This window comes from Malus sylvestris, chromosome 13 (assembly GCF_916048215.2).
Source record: "Malus sylvestris chromosome 13, drMalSylv7.2, whole genome shotgun sequence".
Classification (NCBI taxonomy): domain Eukaryota; kingdom Viridiplantae; phylum Streptophyta; class Magnoliopsida; order Rosales; family Rosaceae; genus Malus; species Malus sylvestris.
Window position 1 is genome coordinate 25,862,883 of NC_062272.1, and position 20,639 is coordinate 25,883,521.

The 20,639-nt window shown below is 36.4% G+C and overlaps 1 protein-coding gene, 2 long non-coding RNA genes and 1 other non-coding gene across 8 annotated transcripts; 3 read left to right on the top strand and 1 right to left on the bottom strand.

The window, feature by feature from the left end:
- The first annotated feature begins 8,187 nt into the window (after positions 1 to 8,187).
- Positions 8,188 to 9,101, top strand: LOC126595635 (uncharacterized). The gene is made up of 2 exons (XR_007613637.1): positions 8,188 to 8,278; positions 8,866 to 9,101. It is a non-coding gene; the product is annotated as an uncharacterized LOC126595635 (long non-coding RNA).
- A 3,675-nt stretch (positions 9,102 to 12,776) lies between these two features.
- LOC126595634 (uncharacterized) lies at positions 12,777 to 16,510 on the top strand. Of its 5 annotated transcripts, XR_007613635.1 has the most exons (6): positions 12,777 to 12,910; positions 13,436 to 13,499; positions 13,934 to 14,055; positions 15,357 to 15,424; positions 15,745 to 16,019; positions 16,123 to 16,510. It is a non-coding gene; the product is annotated as an uncharacterized LOC126595634 (long non-coding RNA). The 5 variants fall into 5 exon arrangements; XR_007613633.1 differs by having other exon boundaries at positions 13,436 to 14,055; positions 15,269 to 15,424; XR_007613634.1 differs by having other exon boundaries at positions 13,436 to 14,055; positions 15,269 to 15,424; positions 15,769 to 16,019.
- A 2,278-nt stretch (positions 16,511 to 18,788) lies between these two features.
- Positions 18,789 to 20,390, top strand: LOC126595398 (uncharacterized). The gene has a single exon (XM_050261706.1). It carries the CDS (start codon positions 18,789 to 18,791, stop codon positions 20,388 to 20,390), a length of 1,602 nt encoding a protein of 533 aa, XP_050117663.1.
- On the bottom strand, positions 19,341 to 19,445 carry LOC126598255 (small nucleolar RNA R71). Its single transcript, XR_007614767.1, has one exon. It is a non-coding gene; the product is annotated as a small nucleolar RNA R71 (small nucleolar RNA).
- Positions 20,391 to 20,639: the final 249 nt, after the last annotated feature.

Here is a 20,639-nt window from a genome sequence, read left to right on the forward strand (position 1 = left end):
GGATGAGGAAATCAACCATTCTTGAGTCCCTGATGAGGTTTTGCTCTGCAATCGAATCTATCTACACCACAGAGTACCTCCGGAGACCTATTGAGATGGACTTGCAAGGGCTTCTGAAGAAAGGCAAGATGCGAGGTTTTCCTGGGATGATTGGAAGCATCGACTGTATGCAATGGACCTGGAAAAACTATCCAAGTGCATGGCAAGGAGCTTATAGGGACATAAAAGGAGGAAAAAGTATCATTTTGGAGGCGGTGGCATCATTTGATAGATGGATTTGGCACGCTTTTTTTGATGTTCCGGAAGTTCAAAATGACCTCAATGTCCTTGCCCAATCCCCAGTATTCAACGATGTCCTGCAAGGAAAAGTACCAAGAATCACGTACTGGGTCAACGAACTTAAGTACCATGGGCTATACTACCTAGCAGACAAGATTTACCCAAGGTGGTCATTGTTTGTCTAAACAGTGCCACATCCGCAAAGTGCAAAGGAAAAACACTTTGCAAGCTGTCAAGAGGGGTGTAGGAAGGTTGTGGAATGTTGTTTTGGTATCCTCCAAGCTTGTTGTGCAATTGTCAGGGGTGCTACCAGAATGTTTGATTTAGAGTCGTTTTGATCCATTATGATGACGTGCATCATTCTTCACAACATGATTGTGGAAGATGAGTACGATTATGATGTCGTTGATGAATATGAGCCAAACACGATGAACAATTCCATAACACAAATATATTGTGCTCATGACACCACATAAGAACCCGTGCAACACGAGCCATTACAAAAGGATGAACGTTATAATGAAAGGCTCATTCAATGATATACTTCACTTCAGGACCCATATATGCACAATACCCGGCAAATTGACTTGATAGAGCACTAGTGGGAATTGAAACAAGCTCAAGAAACTTAAGTTCATTTAGTGTGTTTGTTTTTTTTGGTGTGTTTATTTAATTTTATTTGGTGTGTTTTTTAAGTTCATTTAGTGAGTTTTTTTTTATTTTTTTATTTTTATATTTGTTGTGTTTGTAATTTTATTTGGTATGTTTATGTAATTTTATTTGGTGTGTTTATGTCCTTTGAATAAAGATTCTCTTAGTTTAAATAAATTACCAAATTAAATAAATATACTCTTAGTTTAAATAAAGTCCTAATTCAATAAATTGAAAACAACATAAAGTACTCTATTCAATAAATAAGAAATTACAACCCAAAGTGATTAGAAAATTATGCGCTCTGATTAAAAACAAATTCCCTAATCCCTCGTGAATGGAAAATCATCACCTAACCAATTTGTGGTGCTAGGATCATCTCCTCTTGTGGTGCTAGGACCATCTCCTCTTGCTCTCTCTTCTCTTGCACACCTCCTTCGCACCACGTCCGCTTTCTCCGAATTCCAAAAATATTTAGAATTTGGAGACATTGCCTCTACAGGCTCCTGCATAATGTCATGATCTTGTTGTGCCCTTCTTTCTTCTTTAAGGTCTTCCCTTTCTTGCCTAAGTAGCTCTCTTTCTCTCTCATTAGCTTGAAATAATCTCTCAGCAGCTGCAACTTTTGCCTCCTCTCTAGCCTTATCAGCCTCAAATTTAGCCATTTCCCATGCCAAAGTCAATTCACCTTGGTGAGCAAATTCTTCCATATATTTTGCATAATCATTCTTGGAAGCACTCCCTTTTCTCTTTGAAGCCTTCTTACCTTGAGGCATAATTGGATAACGGGTAGACCCCGATCCTTCTTCTGTGTCGGTTTCATGAACATGCGAGGCATGATCGTGCGTAGAGTGTAGAGGGGTGCTGTTCATGACAACTTTTATTTTTAAACTAAACGATCATGCCTCGCATGTTCATGAAACCTACACAGAAGATTACTACTAGCTTGTGCCAAGGCGTCTCTCCAAAAACTAAACGATTGGTTGAGTATTCTCCAACGACTGGACATCGATTCTTTGGTTCTTTTCCCACCCATTTTCTCAAGAAAAAAGGTATGAATAAGACTCCAAATTTCTCGCAACTGCATCTCATTACCCATAATTGGATCATGAGTAACTTCAACCTAGCAAGAACACAGCGTAACATCTTCAATAAGCGTCCAATTCGTACATGCATCATTAGTCATTTTGTTGGAAACCAATTGGATTCAAACTTTGAGAGAAAGATTAGAATGTGGTTGAAAGTATTTGAGAAAATATGAAATTGTGGTCTAGGGTGGAAAGATAATGAGAAGGTATTTATAGAAAAGTAAAATCAATTTTTTTTTTTGGATTTTTTATTAACTTAATTAATTTCTGCCGTTGGATTAAAAAAAATTTGAAATCCAACCCTTCAGATTGTGCCACATGGCACAACGGTAACATCTCATTTTTTTTCAGTTTTTTCTTTTGTTTTTAAAATTTTTAAAGATGAATAACGTAGACCGTTAATCTCAAATCCAATGGCTGATATTGAGGAAGGTTTGAAATTTTTTTTGACCGTTGGAAATCCAACTGTCTAGAAAAAAGTATCCGTTGAAATCCAACGGACGAGAACATGCCACGTGGCCCACCAACGGTAACATTTCAGTTGTCTGCATCGCGAGCCCCACCGACTGAAAAGCTGTTGGTGACTCGCCCCCACGTCCACGTGTGCGACACGTGCCTGACGCAAATTTGGCCTTAGGCTCTCAGGCCACTGATTCGAGCCGGGCCTCTCACTCGGGCCCCCCCTCAGTCCAATCGCCTGCATGGGCTGGAGTAAGGAGCTGGGGCTATAGGGTAGGTGGTCTCACCGGTCCATCGGGCTGGATCTCCCGCTGGAGCTGCTCTTAGACTAAATTAATAACTTTTTTACATTATTTGAAATCAAATTTCGTCTCATTGAGCTTAGCTTAATCATTTTGTTGCATACATTGAATTGTTGGCGCTAATTGCTGGAAAAAAAAAAAAAACCATAATTTAAAATTTTTGAATGCAGATTTGTGTTTGTTTATCCAGATACTATTTCAAAGCTGGAGAAAGCATTATTGATTAATACTAGAAAACATGATAGTCTGCAGTGTTTGGAAATGCTCAAACTGCTTGCACATTGTATACTATAGACTGCAATGAGACAAGAGTGTATTTCCAAAAGGCATCTAACGAGGTACTTTCACCAAAAAACTTCAAATAAATTGTATTATTTTTAAACTTTTTATGTCTAATAAGTACTATATGTTATTTTTACAAAATCCAGGTGATTTTCCATCTGTCTATTCTGATTGATGTCAAAATTTGATTCTTTGCCCAATTCAAATTTGATATCAACTCAATTTTAGCTCACTCAATTGCATGTAACTTTTTAATCTCAGTTTTCCATAATTTTTCTTATATAAATATCTCATAATTATTTTCCTTTGGCTACGTCGTTGTGAACTCAGTGTTTGATCATTACTCTATACCTTTTAAATAGTTTGTGTGATCAACTTATACATAGTACCAATATCATTATTTATCTGTGAGTACACTTAATATATAAAGTCATCCTTTCGCTGCCTTACTCTGCTAATTGAATTTCTATCATACGTTCAATGTTGCCATTTCATTTTTTCATTCAATTTAGTATAAAGACTGTATGGTTTAAGTTGCCAAGACAGATGATGATCCCGCATTTAATAGTTATTTGTTTTCCTTGGTTTAGGTTTAAACCAAAACAAAGTCACAAAGGAATGATGCACAGTGATATAGAATACTTACATTACAACTTCAGCTATACAACTTTTCCCACTCCAATTGATCAACAGGTATATAACTTTCTGTTTACACCCTACCAAACAATATTTTCTCCTACGTTTCATCTAGCTTTTATATGATATACATTTATCTTTTTGGATCTTTGTTATACATTTAAAATAGTGAGACAAAACAAATCAGTGAGGCAAACGCACAAAAGTTTCATAAGAAGATATAAAATTGCTGAGAAAGGTAACTATACTTAATCCTTATTTTCTTTATAGTATAATTTCATTGTCATATAAATTTATTTCATGTGTTTCAATATCCCCGTTTTCTCAATTCATCTTCATGGGCTAAAGTTACTGGAGTTGCCATCTTGCACTACTCCAATTCTCAAGGACCTGCATCAGGTCCTCTCCCTGATCCTCCTAATGATTACAACACATAATACTCAATGAATCAAGCAAGATCCATAAGGTTGTAGTTGATTATATTTCTTTTTGGTTTACTAACAAACACTCATTCAGTTACTCCCTAAATTTTAATGGCAATGGGGATAACCTTCATATGTACATAAATTGCTTACCCTATTATCAGTGTTGTCAGTCATTAACCTCCGACAAAAAAAATTCTTTTTTCATAAGCGTTTGTTTTATATTAGAGTTGCAATAATCTTTCCATACATGTTGTCATACCCCCATGAGCTTGCCAAAGGTACTGACTGGTTGCTGATTTTAGGTTCACGTACAAATGTGACTAGCGGGTCAAGTTCTATAAGAGCAAGTCCACCGGGAGTGGATTGCCCAGCACCCAACACCAAAAACAGGTCGGCCCCCAGCCAAATCACTCCACCCTAGCTTAATAGGTTGGCACCCAGCCCAAGCCAGGCAAGAAACCGACCCAAAATCGACAGACCCAACAGCCGAGCCATCTAACGTGAGCAATTCCGTGCTCGGCGGCTGCGACGGTGTTGGCCATGGGGGCGTTCACCACCAAAATAGGAAACCCCAATAACACCCTTCATCAATCACCTTGCCGCACTTAAATCTCACCCCAAAATAAGAAACTAGACGTGTACCTCCAGGAACGACACCCAAACAACCCAGATCATCCAACAACCATCCATGCCACCCCAACAACTTTCACTTTTGGAATTTCACCGCGGAATCTAACTGTCTGCGCTCCTACCCGATGTAGTGGACCAGGATTGAGACTGCTTTCGTCGACAAGTCCGCTCGTCGTTGGACCAGGACTTGCCGAGCTATGTAACGGTGGCTATGGGGATAAAGGGGCTGGGAAAAAAAGGCTTGAGATGAAAGGTTGGGGATGGTGAACAGGCTTGAGCAAAATTTTTTATATATTATTTTATAATAAAAAATAATAATATTTTAATAAGATTGACTAGGATATTTTTTGTTAGGGATGAATATGCATTTGGTCTATTACTATCCATTGATGTCTATCACTGTTCACTGAGTGGATTACGTAGGCTGGGTGCTGGCGTATTTTTTTAAGGGTGGACTTGCTTCAAGGAGGTGGAAGCAGAAGAAGAATTGGCGTCACCCTTCAATTTTTCAACCAAAACACTAGTAGAAAAAAGCCTATCTACCACGGTTGATGCCCGTGGTAAATTGCAATCCACCACGAACACTGTGCCCGTTAGCATTCTGGATGTGATAAAAAGTCTCAGTTTCTATCACGGACTATGCCCGTTGTCAAATACAATATAACCACGGATTGTACCCGTGGTAATTTGGAATCTAACACCACATGCTATGGACCGTTGCCGATTATTAATTGACCACAGCCAATGCCCGTTATAAATTATTTTCCAAAATAAAAAAAAACTATTTAACAAATATATTTATATATCTGTATGTATACATTTTAGTACAGAATAACCAACAATATTCCATATTTACTACAATATAATAACTACCTAAAAAATCACAAATTCAAATATTACAAGTAGTACATTGTTGGCCCTCTTCCCTTTCTCTTTTTGCTTCATTCACATCATCACTTGAGTGCATCTCGTCACTGTCTAGCAAACCATCAAAATCTAGACACCTAAAAATTGAAACCAAATTCGTAGAGAGATTAACAAAGGAATGTTTTGTATCCTAGAAGAAAAAATGAATTTAGAGAGAGATTTCGCGGAGTAACCAAATGCATCTAGAAGACCACTCAATTTATACCAAATTTATAGAGAAGCAAATAACCCAGTTTACAAATGCGTTCCAAAATGTCATAACTCTTTGAGATATTTTGTCAAACACTTAGTGGTCATACTACACTTACCCCAAATTACTTGTAGCAAATTTGATAACCACTTTAGGTTCTCTCTCCTTCCTGGAAGAAAAAAGATGATCATATGGGTAAGAAGGCTCACTAAAAACGAAGTGTCATTAGCGTGCAAATAAAAGTATCTTCCCTTTTGCACATACAATGTATGTAGCTCCTTCATCACCCCTTCATATAGCTTTTTCATCACTCCTTCATCACTTGCAAGTTCAAATACTGGAAAACACATTGCTCTCAGATAAAACCCATGAGATCCTGAATCATGTAATACATTAAGTTGCATGTTGAACCTAGTTAAAGTGAGACTATGATTACACAACCAACAAAATTTCCTCCAATGGCAGCCATGACTTGGTGACAAAAAGATAACATTCCATCAAAGTCTTTTAAAGAATACAAGAAAAAAACTTTGAACAAGAAAGAGGCAAACAAGAATTTCAAAAATTGAAAAACATTTAATCAAAATTTTGGCTTATTTGTAACCCATTGCAGTTGGCCCTGTAACAACCTACAGAAAGCTACCGTATAAGCTTCCTTATATACAAAGTAAATCCCTAGATTCTAGAGTGATGACACAAATGGCATCAAACTTTAGCCTAGATTCCCTGTTCATCTCCACTCCAGTATAGAGTCAAAACACTTGCTATTACTTGGGAAAGAATCCAAAACAAAATCCAGAACTATAACCTGCTCATTAGCCAAGGGAGGAAGCCCACCAACGTATGCCCTATGTGCATGCCTTGTAGCCTGCAAGAGAGAAATATATACACACTGCTCATCGACCAATGAAAAAGACGCTGTTCATGTATTTATGAGAAAAAAAAATTGTGCAAATATATATATATGAACATAAATACAATAAATTTACTTGCTGAGTCATGGCTTGAGCTGGCATCAATGGAAGAGCCATCTGTAACAAGCAAAAGCATATGAAGTTATTCACAAAGAACACAAAAGAAAAATCGAACTCAAGATCCCATAGAAGCTTATACTGGTGAAACGTACATACAATGCCCCAAAAGGTAATGAATTTTGTACAACTCCAGGCATCGTTTGTGGAATACCTGACAGTTGTCCTGTATTATTATTATTGAAGAGATAACAGAAGGATAAGTAGTATAGCTTTACGGAAAAATTATGTCACAATTACACTATTAATGAAATCCATCTGAAAGCCCAGAAGTATCTTTTACATTGAAAAACCAACCAAATTCTTTTACCTTAAATCATCAAGAAAAACCTAAGAACTCAGGAAAAAACCAACCTGCAAGTTCATATCAAACAAAAAAATATTCTGGAAAAAAAAAAGGACCAAATAATTAAGAAAAAACTACACATGTATAAATTAATCGGGTAAACAATTTCAACATTTTGTGAAGAAAAAAATAATAATTTCAACATTACCCATAATAATAAAAAAAAAAAAAAAAACTATTTTACCCAAACAGAGACTTTGGAGGGTGGATCCGTAGATGCAGAAGTGAAGGGCTACTGGAAGCTCAAGATTGGAGGTAGGTACCTATGAATCCAACACAAAAATCATGATTAGAACAAAAGGAGAAGTATTGGGCGACAGATCGAGGTATTCTGGGTGTGGATTTGGCTTGTTGGCTGAAAGGGTCTCTATGGTTTTTGGTTGTGGAGAGTGACATAGAGGGAAAGGATAAGAGAGGGTTTTAGCGATTGGCTCAAAAGACCCTGGTATTGCCGTAGTAGAGAGAGAAGAAGATTGAGAGATGAGATGGCGGTGGCTGCCATGATGTTGGGTCACGATGATGGAGAGAGGGAGAGGGAGAAGTCTGAGAGAAAGAGAGAAAAACAAAATACAGGGAGTTGAGATTTTGGGCACCATGCCAAATTTTTGGCAGCCCTCCAAATTTTTAATCTCCCGCCTCCTTCAAATGTTTTCAATTATGTAGGATAAAAACATCCACCACGAACCAAAGACGTAGTGAATTCACAAAAGGCAATATTGTAGTTTGAAGTGACCATTACGAGTATATCTCGTGGTAATTATGATATTCCATCATGGATTTAAATGTCTGTTGTAAATTATTCGCTTTTAACAATAGGTCAAAATCTGACCGTGATGAATTAATGTTATCTACCACGAGTTAAACTTGATCGTGGTAATTGAATAGTTTTTACCACGAGCTATATATGTCCATGATAGAATTGATGTGGTAGATGAAATGTTTTGTTCTAGTGAAAGGAGGTAACCTTTATAAATGATTTATACAAGCTTCTTTGTTTTGTATCTCTGAAATTTGAGTTCTTTGACTAAAACTGTGAATAGTGATTGGTAAATATTTTGCATTTTTTTTCTATGGGCCATTTGTGTTCTATTTGGGTTGTATTTTGAGTCATGTAATTTAAATTGCAAACAAAAGGCCGAAGAAGATAAAACCAGTACAAGCTCTCATGGGAAAGTTGAAATTGAAACTACACTATGGAATGTTAAATATTTAGTCTAAATCTGAAGATTGAAAATAAAATAACTACTGAGCAGAGTTAAATTTTTAGCTTCAAATATCCTTAAGCCTGGTTTGGTACTGAGGTGATTCTGAAAAAAGCTGGTATCAAAAAAAGCTAGGAGCTTTTTTGTGTTTGGTAAACATTTAGCTTCAGCTTTTTTCACAGTTTTGGGTGAGAAAAGGAAAAAACAGAAGCTGCAAATCCCAGTTTGAAAAACCGGTTTTTTTTCACATTCGTTTTACATAAAAGTTTACCAAACACTATAATACTGCCTTTTTTTTTTCAAAAGCATTTTTACAAAAAAAGTTTACCAAACACTCTACAGCTTTATTTCACAACCGCTTATTCTCATAGCACAGCAGAAACAGTTTTTTTTCAAAGCACAACAATACCAAACCAGCCCTTAGGCGGACACAAAATTTTGACCCCAACATCCAATTTAATTAATTTAATTTTGATAAGTGAGTTAAGAGTTTTTCTATGACTGTATTACTGTGTTTGATAAATGAATGACAAATTGGAAATAGTTTATTACTTGTGTTTTTCTTAGGTGTGTACTAAATTGGATGTTGGTTTGGTTATTTCTGAACTTTTCACATGACTTTCATTACCCAATAGAGAATATGAAAACCCTAACCTTAATTTTGTAAATTGATTTTGGTACCTGCAAATGAGGAAAGGGTAAAGTTTCTTATCCATTTAGTGTTTGATCCTGAAATTAATTTATCTGTGAGTTCTGGATCTCCGTACATTTTGGGTAAATTTAAAAGACTTTTTGTTTTCGAATGCCTTTTTGTTTTCTATTTTTGTCTTTGAGCTTTTGCTTTTTGGGCATTTTGGGTTGTATTTTCTATTTCCCAGTAGAGAGAGAAATTGATCTTCAATAAGAGCAAGTCCACCCATGGACATTGCTCGGGGGACAGGGGAGAGGAAAGGGCCCGAGGCCCTGTGAACTTGCTCCAGCGTTGAAGGAGCCCAAGCAGAGGTGAGGCCCGAGCTCCGGGCCTGTGAATAGTTGACAGCCCGAGAGCCTGAGTAGGTGTGACACTTTACTAGAAATGACAGCTTTACTTGATTGATGTTTTTTTTTTAATCAATTTAGGATGTGCTTGTTTGGCATCACTAGCCCTCACTAGACTAGACTGGACTAAGTTTTAGTCCAGTCTTGTGTTTGTTCCCTACTCGGACTAAGTTTAGTGGGATTAGCAGGGACTCGCCTCGACTGAGTCCCTCGTTAATAGGCCTTAGCGAGACCCCCGATTCAGAGAGGACTGCTAAGCCGCCCTCTAATCCCGTCATCTCCCTTCACTTTCACACATTCGCACATCAACCGCAGCAACTGCAGCTTGCTCCTCGTCCCTTCGCACCTTCGCCCTCTCCCTTCTCCTTCCTTGTCGTACCACCTCGTAGTCGTCCAACATATAAACAATCGACGACGGACCAGTATCGTTGTTAGTGGTCTGATCAGGTGAGCTTCATTTGCCTTGCATTTCAATGGGTAATTTTTTAATTTTCCAAATTCAATTGCTTTTTGTTCATTCCTTTCAGTTTTGTTTATGCATTTCAATGGGAGTTTTGAGTTTTGTTTAGGGTTTTTGGTGATTAACTATAATCCAACATTCATAATTATTTAATTTAGTAGAACGGCACTGGGTCACTGACTGCAGCTTGTTTTTTGGATATACTTATGAAGAATTTGACATTCAGGAATCCATTCGCAGCTTATGGATGTTTTCAATTTTTGTGGTTCTTCGAGTGTAATGTGTGAGAAATTCACCCTTATATGGAGATCTTAGTAGTGGATTAGGGATGTATCATGTCCAGGATGACTGGTGTTGTATTGGCAGTGATGGGGTATCTAGTTGGATTGGATGTGTTGAACAATTATGCTATGAGCTAAGATTTAAGAAGAGGCCTCTCTACCTATTCTGATCATACTTGATCTTTTTCGAGCTTTGTATTCGAATATTTAACCGTTTCTTCAACTCCAAACCTAGAAGGAAAACCATTTCTTTAGCCCTTAAGGGTGCCACTTGTTTTCTAGTGAATATTTAACATATTGGAAGTTTCTCTTTGGAAAATTTTGTGAGTAATCGTTTTCTGAAGCTTTCATCAATGTTTTGTGAGTAACCATTTCTTAACACAGTTTATATTGGAAAGAAAAGATTGGGGGTATGAATACTATGTATGCGAAAAGGAAATGCTTGCAGTCGCTTATACCTTTTTGGAAAATCAGCGTGATCTTTGGCAGGGCTTTTTGGCAAAAGGAAAGGTCATATTAGTTTATGGTATGCAAAAGTGGCAGTTTTGAATGCTTTCTATGGTCCTTTCCCATATTTGGGGTGTTGCCATGAGTCCCATAGAGCTGATGTTTTTGTTCTGTTTTCTTTTGTGTATTTTTTTTCTTTTTTTATTTCGTTGCCTTTTTCGTGATCGTGGGATTGAAAATATCACTTTTATTCCTCATAATGCGATGGTTCTCACATATTCGTTGTTGGGTGGGCGAGATGTATTTTTTTCCTTACTTTCTGTGTATAATATGTAACTGTGAGTTGTATTTGGGTTTAGGGGTTGTGAGTAGCAAATCAATGCTCCCTTGTATGAGTTGGGATGGAAACAGCTGTTTGACTATTGTCTGTTTTTCTTTTTGGGAGACATATTCTGTGCTCCTTATGTACATTTTACTGGACGTAGTTTTGTACTTCTCTTCATAGATTTCATGTTGTCGATTTCTCAACAATGTATCATTTAGTCAAGTTGTTTGAAATGGTTGTTTAGACAAGTTGTATTGTTTCTCAACAATGTATTTTAGAAATTTGGTGTGTAGTCATGTTTAGTGTATGAGAAGTTGCATCGTCCTTGAAGAAGGCGTTCACTGGAGGTGATTTGATTTACATGTCTTCCTGCCAGCACTACCTTTTTAATGAACCCTTGAAGGATTGTGCTTTGCTCGAATTACTATCATATAAATTATATTCTTTGCTGTATCTTGATTCTGTTAGTATAAGTAATTCTGCATGTACTTTGTAGTCCTGTTGTTGTTTGAGCTCTGTCATTGTAAGTTTTCGTTTTAAGCTTCGTAGTTGGTTTTTCAATTTGAAGCATTGAAACTCTACGCAAGCGGAAAGCTACATTTTGTTTCAGATTTAGTCTTTTGAGCGATGGCTTTTATCTTGAAGCTCTGTTTGTCAGTACGCAATAGTTGAGACCATTCATGTCGGTTTTTCTGTTGCATCATAGTTCTTAGCTGCAACTGTTAAGACTAGAGGAAGACAATGATCTTTGCATATGCTAGAGTTTCAAGTTTTTTTTTTTTTTTTTGGCTTATGAACTAATCTTTGCATATGCTTACTTTTTGGTATCAGGTTGGACTAGCCATTTGGGAAGCTTGAAACTCTGGTGGGAAAGTTGCATGTGGTAAGAGAGATTTACACTCACTCCTACGACAAGATAGAGTTCAACTGCTACCCAAAACGCAGGCCAGGTGATATGAAATGCAGCTAAAAGAGTAAGCAAATGCAAAACCAAAAGGACCCAACTACTGAGCCTATACCCACGATGTTCCATTCCCTGATAAGCTATAAGCCTACCAAAACTAAATTCAAATGGTTCTCTTATCTTATCCAATCCATGCAAGAGAATGTTTCAACTTAGTTTGAATGAGTCAACGATCTTGGAAGTATGAATTTTGTAATTTATGTATTTAGTTCTTAGTTATCTGTTATGTTTTAATTTGAAGAGTTTGATTTCATCTCAAACTCTCTGTCAACTCTATATATATAATGAAAATATACATATGGCTAATTCATCTAGCCTAATTATACCTAAACTGAGATTTCTATCTTGGTATCATCCCTCTTTGCGTCTAACGACAAACTTTCTCTCAACTTTTCCCATGGATCTTGTTAATCGTACAACCTTAGGATATGGATGTATTTTGTTCGGCCAATGCTACTCTTGAATCATGTATGTTTCTTTTGTTGGCAAGAGAATTTGGTTTTTGTATTTTTATTGAGTCTCACTCTCATCCAATATTATTAATTTTAATAATATCTTTAATAAAAAAGCAATTAAAACAAAACAATAATGTAGTCCTAGTCTGAGCAAACACCAAACTGGTGACAATACTGTTTTCATTATCCTGCTTCTTAGTCCAACACTGCACCAAACGTTTCACTAAGCTAGTCCAGCTTAGTCTAGTCTAAGCCAGTCCAGCTTAGTTCCTGAAGATAGTCCAGTCACGCACCCTTAAGGTACTATGAATTGGGACCCGACAATCCACCATATGCTGACAAGTTCTACGACGCACCCTTAAGGTACTATGAATTGGGACCCGACAATCCACCATATGCTGACAAGTTCTACGACTTTTGTGGGGCTGAGGTTCCTGAGGCATCCAGCTGCACTACCAGTTTCCATGTTTCGTATGATGACGATTGATCCATGTAATATCTCTCTTTTAAGTTTCATCATTTCATTCAATCTTGCTCTTGCACTCTAACCAAGGTTTTGTATTTCCAATAATCTCATCTCTTTTATATAAACATGAAGTTGATTCGTAATTGGTTTTTTTTTTCTTAAGGTCTGTGTTTATTTTCATTACTGTATTAATGTTTTCTGCTGTTGTTTATATAATTCTAAAAGGAGAGAGATTAATGGCAATATGGCATGAGGGTAAAAAAGACAAGCGAAGGAGGGAAGGATGAGGAATGCACGGGTTGGCCTATTTTGGCCTGAGTTTTTTTTTTTAATTGGTTTGGGATTTCGTTTATGTTTGCGGTTCTTTTGCTCTAATTAATATTGTTTGGAATTCATTAGAATTTTGTTTATGTTTGGGGTTGTCATGTTCGAGTATTTAATTAGGATAAACCTAATTTGGTAGTTTACGTTACAGTTGTTAGTTTTCTTAAAGGATAAATCCAAGCGATAATGCCTTTTCTGATATATGTGCAAATGTTAACACTTTGTAGATTTTCAGTTTTTAAACAATAAGAAAATCTAACCGTTCAGACTCCAGAGTGCTTTGTCATTAAGGTAAATGATTTTCATTTTTTGCTTTGTGCCTTTTGTGATTAAGAAAGTTTAGTCATTTGTTTATTCACTTAGTAATTAACTCGTGAGAGGATGAAACATTTCACTGCTGGTTACTAAAAAACTAACATAATCTGATAGAAGAGCTTTCGTTTCTTTTTCTTTGCTTGCATTAATTTTGTATTGTGTTTTTTTTTTTTTTTTAGAATTTTTTGTGCATATTTTTGGGAATTTTTATTTGGTTAGAGAAAGGGGAAGAATATAAGGAGAGGAATTATATCCTTCGAGTTTTTGGAAGTTTTAATGCGATTCGCATCTTGCATTTTTGTAACGTCTGTACAAGTTGTCACTTAGATCTTTTGGTTTTTGGCTACTTTAGTTTTTGATCATTAAATTGTAAGATTAAAGTTTGTGATTGAGTTCTTATTTAATTCCAGATTGGAATGGGTGCAATCTAAGCACTCCTAAAATTGAAAAGTTCTCCGAAGATTTTGAGAATGGCTGTGTCATATATGGTTTATCATCCATGCAAGGATGACGTACCACAATGGAGGATGCTGTGAGTGCATTAAACTTTTCTCTTCCTATTAGAAGAAGTTTTCAAAACATAAATTCTTTTATGTCTGTTCTTAGAAGTTTCTATTGTTGTATCATTTTCCGTTTTTATTTAGCATGCTATAGTTTGGATTCAACTTAATATGATTTTACTTGACATGTTCAATTGACTGAATAGATCTAATTCCATTGGCGGATTATTATCTATCCATAGTTTGCATGCATCAGTAAACATCGTTTTTTTCACCACCAAGTACGATTACTGAAAACATATATAATAGAGAATTTATTTACTTTTTGATGGACATACTAGAGAATTCGTAAACATGCTAATAGAAAATACTCTTGATAAGCACTAGAGAATGATGTGATGCATATTCTGGGTCCTATACATATAGCTAGTTGCTAGTGATTTTGTCACCAGAAAACTCAGTGGGTGACATCTTGCCTTACCAATAGACATGTGATACACTTTTTTAAGACTAAGAGTATGTTCTAATTTACGGTTGGGAGCATTAATAGTTGTTTTATCTAATTTTAAAGGATCCTTTGTTTGGATGAACCTTATCTGTGTGGTGCTAGGTCATGGTGGGTACAAGAAACGAAATAGAACTGTTTCTTCCTTATGTATAAGTGTCTTGATTTAAGATATTGTTCTTTGTTTGTTTTGCCATAAAGTTTGTTTAGTTAAACACTTGCCTTAGCCATGAATCTTAATTTTCTGTTAATATTGCATATACTTCATTCCAAGTTTGACTCAAATTTAGATGTCAGTACGTCAGCCATGAATCTGCATTTCTTTGTGATGGTTCAATTACAAATTTTGATTCCCGGTTGAGTGGATTTGATATTGGTGCTTGCGTAGAGGTAACTTTTAACATATTTTTCTTTCAAACCCGTCTTTAAAAAGTTCCGCCACACTGTTTTTCATAGAAATCAAGTGCCCCCGTTGTACTGTAATTGGTTCATAATGTTGCTTACTCTTCTATTTAAATTCTGGAAAAACTTTGTATGTACTTTAACCGGTAGTTGTTTTAGCTCAGGACAAACTTTATAGCTCTGCAATTACTCTGCTTGCTTGGAAATTATGTTCCTTTTCATGCTCTTTGTTGCCCAAACTGCGTCGTTTACTTTTTGCTGCAAAAAGTTTGCATATTTTGTTCTTCAATTTTGCCAAAGTTAATTTCAAATGCCAACTTTCCTTTTCCTTTTTATAGGTAATTGATCATCATGCGGTTTGTAAGTTGGATTTTTCTAACTGGTGGGTTATCGAATTGATAAAATTGGCGAATTTGATTAATGTAGTGTCAAATTGGTGGAGCATGAGTTATGACAGCGAGAAGAGAAGGGGTTAATTGGTGTGTTGTCTCAAGGTGATTTCTGCTTATTTCTCCATTTGTTACGGATGACTGGATGCCTATGATTAAGTGAAAGTGAAATCTAAGAGGTTTTTTTGTTGTTATTGTTGGGAATTTGCCTAATTTTAGGAATGGGAACTGATTTTGGTGAACGAAGCTCTAGAGTTCAAGTCATGTGTTGTGACTGTTTTTATTTCAATCAGTTTAACTGCCATTTTAACCATTGAATAAGCCATGCTTAGTTGAATGTATATAATAGTCAAGCTGCTTATCTTATCGACCTCATTCACTCATGTGCCCCTCTGTTCATTCATGATTATGTTGAATTTATTCAGGTTAAATGCGTCTTATTCATGCAGTTACACCTGAAACAGTTAGTTCTCGCCGCAACGCCCGGGCTTAATATCTAGTAGGTTCTAAGGGAATGTTGAGAGAGAAGATTTCCCCAATAAATGAACGAGAGTAGATGAATTCCATGAAGAACTAAGAACTGCTCTCTCTCTCTCTCTCTCTCTCTCTCTCTCTCTCTATATATATATATCTTCTAATTAATGTCGAGTCCAGATTCATCATCAAATGGGAGCAATAACATCTATTGCTATAGTCATGGGTAAAGATCAATGTCTCTCCTCTTTACCTTTTTCTTTTCTGCATTCACTACTTATGTTTATAATTCATTTGTCAGTAAGGAGTTCTCAATTTTGCAACTGCAGTGTGCAAGAAATGTAAGGAACTCACAAGAAAGAAACAAATTCAGAATGGCAGCTTAGTGAGGATCACAAGTCTAGACTTTCAGACACTTGCAATGAACAACCCTTGAGCTGATATCTTGGAGGCAAAGTTACAAGTTTTGAATTTCAATTTTTTATGTTTACTTTCATATGTAATCTGAGCCATTGGATCATAGTCCAAGTGGTCTCTTCTCTAGCCTAAGATTTAAGTGATAGATTATGACAAGTGTAATCACCTCATAGGGTGATAGAATCAAAGGCTAGGATTTAATCTTGGTGTAAAGTTGTTAGAGAAGAATCTCACTGCTCTCTCTCCTCTAACGGTTATATTTGGTTAGTGGAGTGTGAAATTCAATTAGAATCTTCATCACTCTCGCAGCACCATAGCTGCATTTTCTTTGCAATTTTCCTTCTTCCCAAACACTCAAAACCTTCATAAAACTAAATACCAAAAGCTATAAACTCTAACATGGCATCAGAGCCAGGTTCGGTTGCCTAAACTGGGCGTGAATATGTGAAAAGAAAACTAGAATCGATTCGAGCTGTGATCGAGCTCATTTGAAGATCGAGGTGGTGTGATTTATTGAATCCAATGTCTAATATGGTAGGATCGAGCACCGCTGAGCTTCGCACGCCAGTTTTCAATGGAGAAAATTACGATTTCTGGAGTATTCGAATGAAAACCATTATGAAATCTCATGGTCTGTGGGATCTTGTTGAAAATGGTTTCGATGGTCCAGATCCAAAGAATGAGAATGAGAAGATAGAATATGTAGATAAAAAGGAAAGGGATCGCTGGAGTGGAGAAGCTTACGATGACTGAAATCCTGATGAAGGATGCTCGCGCACTTGGGTTAATCCAAGGTGTTGTCTTAGATAAAATATTCCTCAGAATTGTGAACAAGGAAACCTTAAGGGGTGATTGGGACATTCTGAAGCAAGAGTTCAGAGGACATAAGCAAGTAAGGAGCGTAAAATTGCAAGGTTTGTGATGAGTAGATTTTATATTATATATTTTACCCTAAGCTTAGTATATTTTGGTTAATATATTGGAAGAATTTTGATACTTTGAATTGTATTTTCAATATAGGACTTTCGACTTCCTCTGGAGCAAAATAGGACCAAATGGACGAATTTTAGAGTGATTCCAGTTGGAGGACGTTTGTGAGTCACTTAGCTTGATCGTATCAAAATTTGGGATTTTTCCATAAAGCGGTTATTTTCTGGCGATAAAAGAAAGAAGCAGTGCGCAGTGCTGGAAAATAACGTTTTTGGGCTTAAATGGCGTTTTTGGAGCCTTATATGACTTCGGATGGGTTCGTGGCCTTCTGGAGAAGTGTTCAGAATATTCCAAACATTAAATCCAGCTATATTGGGTCAGTTTTGGAGCAGCTTATGGGTCCAAAACGTGGGTGTTCAGATTTTAGGCAAATTTGACAATTTAATTTAGGGTTATGTTTCCTATTTTATTTAATTATTATTATTAGTTTCCTAGTGGGAAGAAATGACCTGTTTTTAGGGTTTGTGAGGGGGTTTAGCAAATATATTGCTTGGCCGTCTACAGTTTTAGACGACGCTTTCTTTTATACAATTTTGGAGACAGAGATAATTGTTAGGGTTTTGGAGACTTTTTACTTGAAGGTGCTTTCAATCCTTTTCTTGAATATATTTTCTATGATTTCAATTATGAGTATGCGGAACTAATTTCTTTTGCTAGGGCGAACCCTTGAGCCTTAGCATGAATAAGTGATTTTTATTTAATTGCTTATGATTGATTGCATGCATACTTTGAATTGTTAATCACCGGGATAAAAACTATCTAATTGTCTTAATGCCTGATCACCATTAGGATCTTTAGAAAAGTAATTTGATGCAATTTTGGTCGGAAGGTTCCCTGAAATTGACGCTGGCTTCTTGTGATTAATAATTGTAATTTCACTTAGGATGAATATCACGTCTTAAGGATTGCATGGTTTTTCAAAGGATTTTCATAAAGCATAATGAGTCTTTCATGTTCAGATTTGATCCGAACGTCAGGACGGGTTGCATGTTAGATATACGTTCTATGTTGGAGGTTCCAAGTAGAATATGAATTAGGAAAATCTAACCTTCAAAGTGGCATGTATTGATCATAAGTAATGGGTAAAAATTCATAGGATTGCTAGGTGATGGTGGAACCCTAGTGTTTTCTTAATTTGATTTCTCCCAAAACTGTTTTTTTTTTTTCTCTCTAGCTCTAATATTGCAGATTGTTTATTTTAATTCTTTAATTTCGTTTTTATTTTAATTAGGTTATAAAATCAATCACCTGAACTTCTACTTTACAATAATTAAATGGAATCTGATTAGTTTCGAATTATTTAATAATCCCTGTGGAGACGACCTTGCGAGATCCGTTTATACTACAATAACCTTGTGATTCTTGCAAGTAAAATAGGAGATTTAAGCCCGTTCACATGAGTAGTAAAAATCCTATCAAGAAAATGGCGCCATTGCCGGGGATTATTTAAAATAATCCCTACTAATCAGATTTTCAATTAGTTATTGCTGTTTATACATAGAACCAAAAAAAAAAAATTTATTTTTCATTTTTATTTTATTTTTACGGATTACAACAGTACAGCAGTGCAGATTTCAGAAATCTGTGCATGGTCAGCACCCGTTCAACAGTGCAGAAATTGATTCCACTTAATCCAGAACTTGAGCAGAATTTAAGGAGGAGACGTAGGGAGCAAATTTTGCAGTGGGTTCCTCCTCTGCAGGGAACTTTTCTACAGCCTTTAAATTCTGGAGACCTGCACAGTAAAGGAAAAATGACATTCGTTATTCCAGAGGCGGGTTTGCCTTTGGGTGATTCTTTAACAGCCCATACCACAAACATACCAAGTTGCATTACTTATCCGGCAGTGGAGGAAGGGTCTACATTTGAAATAAAGCAGCACATGTTGAATATTCTACCTACATTTCATGGGTTATCATCTGACGATCCAAACATGCATATTGCAGAATTTTTAATGGGTTGCAAAAATATTTTGGTGAGGGGATTTTCAGCCGAATCTATTAAGCTTTGTTTGTTTCCATACACTCTAAAAGATCAAGCAAGGAGATGGCTTCTCACGCTCCCATCTGGAAGCATTACAACTTGGGCCCAACTCAGTGAAATTTTTTTAAACAAGTATTATCCAGCTTCGAAGACTCTTGACATGAGAACTCAGATTTTATCATTTGCCCAAAAGCCAAATGAAGAGTTTCATGAGGCGTGGGAGCGGTTCAAAGAGTTGATTAGAAAATGTCCACATCCGGGTATTAACACTACTGATCAAATGCATATATTTTTTAGAGGGTTAAATATGACTACAAAAACTCTTGTCAACGCTTCATGCGGAGGTTCGTACAAAGATAAAAATGCACAAGAGGCTTGTTTATTATTTGAAAAAATGGCAGCAGATACACAACAATGGGCAGTTGAGCAGCCACAATCTAGATCTGTTTTTGAGATGTCAAATGGTTCACCATATGTGCCGGCACAAATTGAAAAAATGGAGAAAAAGCTTGAAAGATTTGATGCAAAATTTGACATGTTATTACAAAGAATTTCGGGTTCACAGGTTGTTGTACAACAGCCTTTACAAGCTGCCTGCAGCATTTGCAGCTTGACAAATCATGATTTTTTGAGCTGTCCACATAAAGATGCTTATCCGGAGTTTATAGTGGAGCAGGTTAATTCATTTAATAATTTTCAACGTCCCAGATATGACCCGTATTCAAATTTCTACAACCCAGGTTGGAGAGATCATCCTAATTTAAAGTGGGACAAAGATCAGCACTCTTGGCCTCAATTTCAACAGCAGGTACATCAACCTGCTGCACCTAAGGCTGCTTGGGAGGTTGCAATTGAAAAATTAGCAAATATTACCACTCATGAAATCCAAAATCTGCATGCATCAATGAAAAATATGGAAAAACAAATTGGGCAAATTGCTGTGCAGGTTTCAGAAAGAGCTCCTGGTACATTTTCTAGTCAAACAATACCTAATCCAAGAGGACGAGAAGAATGCAATGCTATACAGACTTTACGGTCTGGCAAAAGTTACAACAACATACATGAAAATTTTGTTGGAAATTCGCAGGCAGTAGAACTGCCTCAAACTACATCTGCAAATTTTACAAATTCTGAAATTTCTGCAGATTCTGGGCAGTCCCAAGACAGATCCGAAAATACTGCAGAAGCTACCACAAAAACTGCATAACGTGTTTATGAGCCTCCTATGCCTTATCCAGAAAAGTTAAAGCCTAAAGCTAAAGATCAACAGTTGACAGATTTTATAAAGACTTTGGCTAAAGTTCAGATAAATCTTCCATTAATTGACACAATGAAGAACATTCCATCTTATGCCAAGTTTTTGAAGGATGTTTGCACAAAGAAAAAGAAGCTCGTTGATTTTGAAAAAGTGATTCTTACAGAACAATGTAGTGCAGTTCTATTACACAAGTTGCCC